Below are 5737 nucleotides of genomic sequence, written 5' to 3'. Positions count from 1 at the left end.
CACACAGAGGGAGGAGAACAAAATCGTTTTGCCTTTGGGTCTTTAAAATCCAGCTTTTGGTGTTGCTGAGTAAAATCCTATTTCATTACCTCCACCAGTAAGGTTACTCATACATATTCAAAGGACTTTGGTGCCCAAGAAAATACAAAGGAATTCCTGATGTAGGGCTCCCCCTTCAAATTAGTCAATATAAAGTTCACAAATCCACAATTGGACTGAATTTTTTTTTTAACTAAGTGCAGTGCAAAAACAGTTGTTAAATCAACTGATGACTGGGCAGAAGTTCAGACGTCTAGTCATTGTTAACTGGAAAATCATTTAATAACAGGACAATCATTTAGGTACAAAAATCAGCATACAAATGTCCCCTTACATGCAGCCTGACTTCATTCCTGTAAAAACAGTAACACTACAGTGACATTGTTTTTGCCTGTCATGCCAATATCTTCTGATAACCACAAGCATTGCAATAATAATCAGAAATTGCATTAGTGTGAATACAGGTTTATTTAGTTATTTATTTTCTGTAGTGAGTGATTTTATATCATTCGTTGTGCATCTATAATCTCATTGTACCTTTCACAAAAGACAAAATATTAAAATACTTTAAAGACACAATACACACACACTATCTTACTGTATACAATGACCAGTTTATTAGGAACAACCTAACTAAAACTAATGCAATCTCATTCAACAGTCCTGCAAATAAAAATTCATCATAACTTCTGATGTTCACCTGCTGATTTCACTGCGATCAGTTTGAAAGCTGCTGTTTGTGCTGTTGCTGTAAACCGACTCCAAGTTTCTATTAAATAGAGCCACTCTCATAAAAAGAATCTTGCACATCCATTGTGTCAACTCTTCCAAAGACAATGGAACTCAAATGAATGACAGGAGCGTGCAATATTAATATAGCAATAAAGGTTTAAGACACTCACACGAGTAAGTCATTTTCAAAATAAAACACTTTGTACTGTACGAAATAATTACTGCTGTAAACACACGTTTGGCATCATCAGACCCAGAGATAATCCACAGGGTGCATTGTCATAACTAAACAGTAAAAACTTTGACACATTGAAAATAAGTTAGACCAAAAAAGGCACACACACTACGCTCGAACCCAGGTCAAATACAACATAACCTCAGTTTTTGCAACAGGGAACACCGTTATAAAATATAAAATAAATCTCCCATTTGATCAGTTTAAAAATATATTACTATACCAACAGATATCATATTTACGCCTGATATCTTTAACACACAGTGGTGGAAAGGCAGCTTGTGATAACACAGAAAAAGATACAACTACAGTGGGGATTTATTCTCTCTAGATGTTTAGATTGAGACATGTGGAGGAGCTTCAGGTTAATTTAATACCTCAAATTTAGAAAAACACCTGAAACACCTATAGAAGCTGTTTGATGAAATGCTGCTGCCCTGCACAGTCACAAAAATGAGGCTGTTAGAATAATTCCGCATTCTATTACACCTCAGAGATCGGAATTATAAACCCCGGACTTGGAAGTCGAAACTGGGACGACCCCTTAAGTTGATGTTTCGATTCGGATGGTTGGAGAAAGCTCATCTCCCCGACTTCGAATGCAAGATGGCCGCTTTTTGTATTAACAATAGTGAAAGCTTTAGTTTATACTGTTTATCAGCACTTCTGTCATTAAATCTGTCATAAACATAGTACTGTCTAATTACTGACTGTGGACGTGTTACGACAGTGTTAGTGGCGTAAAAGGCCACGTAATGTGTTATTATGAAATTCTTTTGCTAACAATGGCTAGCCGGCAAACGTAAACAGAGACTTTGCAACTGGATCGATCACAATTTGCGTCATTCGGATATGACATCCTTCTGAGGGCGGAGCTCCGAGGTATAAGTAACGCTGCATATTAGCTCGTTTTCTGTTCATGTGATGGGAGCCAAACAAATCAACAAAAACTACGTTATGACCAAAGTGACCAAATCGGCAGGCGGTCATGAGTGTCTACGACTTCGTTTCCAAACATCTACGTTTCTGTTAGTCCAGACTAAAACGCAGCCCCTGAGTTTTCAAACTAAAACGGGACATTTTACCCGATCTAACCGTATCTGTAGCAGATTTAATGCGTTTTCAAACAAAAATGTAGTTGTGTGGATGTAGGATGAAACCAACTTGGAGCAACTTCACTCCAATGTAACGATTCCATGCTCTTCATCCATCTTCACAATTACACCGTAATAAAAGGTAAAATTCACTCTTTTTAACTTGATAAAAGCTGATATTTCACTGCGCTAAATCAATGATAGATAGGGCTTTATCTTGATCATCACCAACAGTCTCAAAATGTTTCTGGTTGTCTGAGACTCTAGTCTTCACTATCCTGGTTCTTGAAAACTCTTAATTCCTTTTGTGCTGAGCCCCGTCCCTGAGTTGTTTGAAGAGGTGATGGACGACTCTAAAGTGCCATTGCCATTTGTTGGTGGAACGACTCCGTTATCTTTCGTCTTGAAATAAATGACATAAAATAATGGCAGGATGATGCCAATCAGGAGCATGGCCACCACAGCGTTCCACCACTGGATTCCCCAGTCAGCTCCGTGACTGGTCAGGCCCCGTCCTCTGAAACCAAACCCTTGCTCTTTCTCTGAGTTATACAACATGTCCTCATCTTGATTGTTCGAAGTCTGAATGAGTTTCTCAATGTCATTATCCACCTCCATGAGAAAGTCTGTGACTTCCTGTGCAGGTGGTTGGTTTCTGGCTCTGTCTAGAGACTTTATTGGTGAATCAGATGAGTGTGGCATCTGTTCTTCATTTTTTTCAGTGTAAGTCTCTGTTAAAACGCTGTGTTTCTGTACCGGTATTTTGATGGATGTCAGTGCAAATAAATCTTGCTCCTGCATAAGGTTGTTCACCCGCTTAATATCTGCCACCTGTTGGCAGAAACAAAAAATGAAATTATATTGATGTCAATAAAGTACAATTGTAGGGGCACTGAGGTACGTTTTAGAGAATTAAGTCGTACTTGAGAAGAAGAATAAAAAATAAGCAGAAGGATAACCCCTTCCCTCTGGAGTTCTGGATACAAAATCTTGAAACAGTCTCATTGTTTATTGAGAAAGTAAAAAAAACAATATGAAACAAATATGAATTTTGAAACCAATATGAATTTGATAATTTCCTCCTCAACAAAATTAGGAAGCTTCCTCCTTTGTTTCTTCTTCAGAACAGACTCAGTTACTTAAACAATCTATTCAATATCCTTATAATGTGGTGAAGTATTTTATTCATGAAACCTATGAACTTAAGTATCTTAATTTGGGCTTTTATTAAATTTCAGATTGTAGATTTAAAACGTATTTTCTCATATTATGACTGTATTGTACCAATATTGGGACTGCGATTCAAAGATCTCTCTATTTTCCTTATAAGTGGCCCTAATACTCTGTCGTACTGAGGAAATCAACACCAGAAATCTTTAAGCTAATGTGTCTTTTACCTTGCAGCCGTATTGGAGTGCGAGCTTGTTGAGATTGTCGCCATCTTCCAGCTTCCGCTCCAGCAGCTGGACATTCTTCAGTCTGTCTCGCCCCTGCTCTCGAGAAACCAACGGTCTCATCTCCATGACGTTGAACTCCTCGTCGTCTGAGGATACAGATGAGTCATTCTGTCTCCCATTAAACATATACACCTGACCGTCTGCGCTGGCATGGACGTCCACCGGGGCTTGGAAAGCCTGTGGAGCATGCTCCCCTCGCCGCATAATGAATCACACACCTGTAAAAAACAGTTTTCTCTTTATAATTGAACAATTAACATAGGCGTATATGTGTATATTTACTCATACATCACATCAGGATCTATGTAATACATACATTATTGTGTTAATATAATGATCCGACAGTCTGACACAACTCTTGAACCCCACTGTCTATGTTTTGTGAGACACATTCGTATAGACTGTGATTGAATGTCACTCTCCAGTTGACATAACTGTTTTGTCTAACAAGGGGCAAAACTAAGATCTTCAAAATCTTAATAAGGGATGAGCTCTGGATCAGAGAATAACTGGAGTTTTTAACCCAAAAAATTATTAAAATATAACTTAATAATTAAAATAGCTGCCGATTAGTTGCAGACAAAGCCAGTTTTCATGCCAGTGCTGAGTCTGAGTAAAAAGGTCTACTGTGCTGGCATTGATGCATTCAGGGAGTCACTTTGACAGAAATCTGTAGCATTAAGGAGTTATGCCCGTGCACATACAGAGAAGTGAAACTCTATACAAACAACACACTACCCTTTTATCATGTGCAGGCAGAAGAGGTTGAATGCACCTTGATATTAAACCTTTATGTCTCTGAAGAGTATAAACACCATTATCACTTAATATGATGGCGGTGGAGACTAACATGTGAGGTGTTCAAGGCAGAGGCCATAAAATATGATTCATGTTCATACTCATCAAAACATTCACTGTGCTTTAAATTTGGAGGGACTGTCCCCATGTTTCTTCACTTATTATTTTTCATTTGTTACTGGTCTGTTTTAGTTTCACTGACACCTTCCTGTTTGTAGAGTCTGATTGTTTACTTCCCGATTCTAGGCGAACAAAACATGAATAAATTAAAACCACACCTAGTAGTGACAGCAGCTTAATGTCCAAACATATCTTACACGTGCTAACTAGTGTTGGTGTTTATTTGACTCGGTTAACAGACTAAATAAGTCAAGTTAACGGAAGGTCGGAGCTCAGAGGGAGCACCTGAAGGCACCATTTGCGTTGGCTAGCAGTCTAATGCTAATGCTAGCAGGTTAGCTTTAGCTCCAACATGTGTCGGCACCGTGGCCAAGTCAGCAAACAGCTCTCCCCCGCCCCCGTCTACAGCTAAAGTTTGCTCTGGTGTCTGTATGAACGCAATTAACAGGAAGTACAGTTTAACACACTTTTTTAAACTCGGACTGCGCAGTTTCCAGTCAGTTACCTTCACAAATGTGTTCACAACAGTAACATAAGCCGCCGCCTTCACCGGCAGTCTGTCCCTGCGCTGCTCCCTGCCCACAGCCCGCTCCTTACTCTGCTCTCTGTGAGGGGAAGTGAAGGATCCCCCTCTGGTCTGGAGTGGGACAACATCCTAAATGTTTTGTTTTTTTTATATCTAAAGAACTGAAAAGAAAGATACTCACACACACACAAACACACGCCAAATTTACTAAAATCAAAAAACCATGATGTAAAAAATACAGATACAGAGGTCCACACATGAGTAACTAACCAATGAGGACGCAACACATTTATTTTATGTGTGATTCACAAGTTGTAAGTAAATGTTTTGGAACATATGTGAACATCCGCTTCGACACCAAGCCCTCTCTTCAGTGCTCACTGAACACACCGAATTTATTTAAGAGGTATGAATAAAAGCAGGACATTAAACTTACTTTTAAGTTTAATGTATTTTTTATTTAAATATTAATGATTATAAATATTCAGTACCCAGGAGCTGCTTCCCTCCTGACAGCTGTTGTAAGAAAAGTGTATTGTTACATCAAATCCAAACCATTGAAGCGTATGGGCTGTACATTTCTATAAGATTCCCCGTATGAGAATAGTGGTGACGAGTACAGCAACAGCAAACAGCTTGGATTAAGAAGGTGCTTACAAGTGAATACTGGTTCCTCGGGGAAAAGGTCGGGGTAGTGACGGTGCCTTGTTGGACCACTAGATGGAGGTATTGATCT

General features: G+C 39.0%; 1 protein-coding gene across 1 annotated transcript; it reads right to left on the bottom strand.

Moving 5' to 3' along the window:
- Positions 1-299: 299 nt before the first annotated feature.
- On the bottom strand, positions 300-5071 carry lysmd4 (LysM, putative peptidoglycan-binding, domain containing 4). The gene is made up of 3 exons (XM_062390724.1): positions 4981-5071; positions 3498-3775; positions 300-2931 (listed from the first exon to the last, which is right to left on the bottom strand). The coding sequence occupies exons 2-3, from the start codon at positions 3759-3761 to the stop codon at positions 2374-2376; spliced, it is 822 nt and encodes a 273-aa protein (XP_062246708.1). The 5' UTR covers positions 3762-3775; positions 4981-5071; the 3' UTR covers positions 300-2373.
- Between the last annotated feature and the right edge of the window lie 666 nt (positions 5072-5737).

This window comes from Platichthys flesus, chromosome 6 (genome assembly GCF_949316205.1).
Source record: "Platichthys flesus chromosome 6, fPlaFle2.1, whole genome shotgun sequence".
Lineage (NCBI taxonomy): Eukaryota > Metazoa > Chordata > Actinopteri > Pleuronectiformes > Pleuronectidae > Platichthys > Platichthys flesus.
Note: the sequence above shows the minus strand (reverse complement) of the source record. Positions and strands in the feature narration are given on the sequence as shown.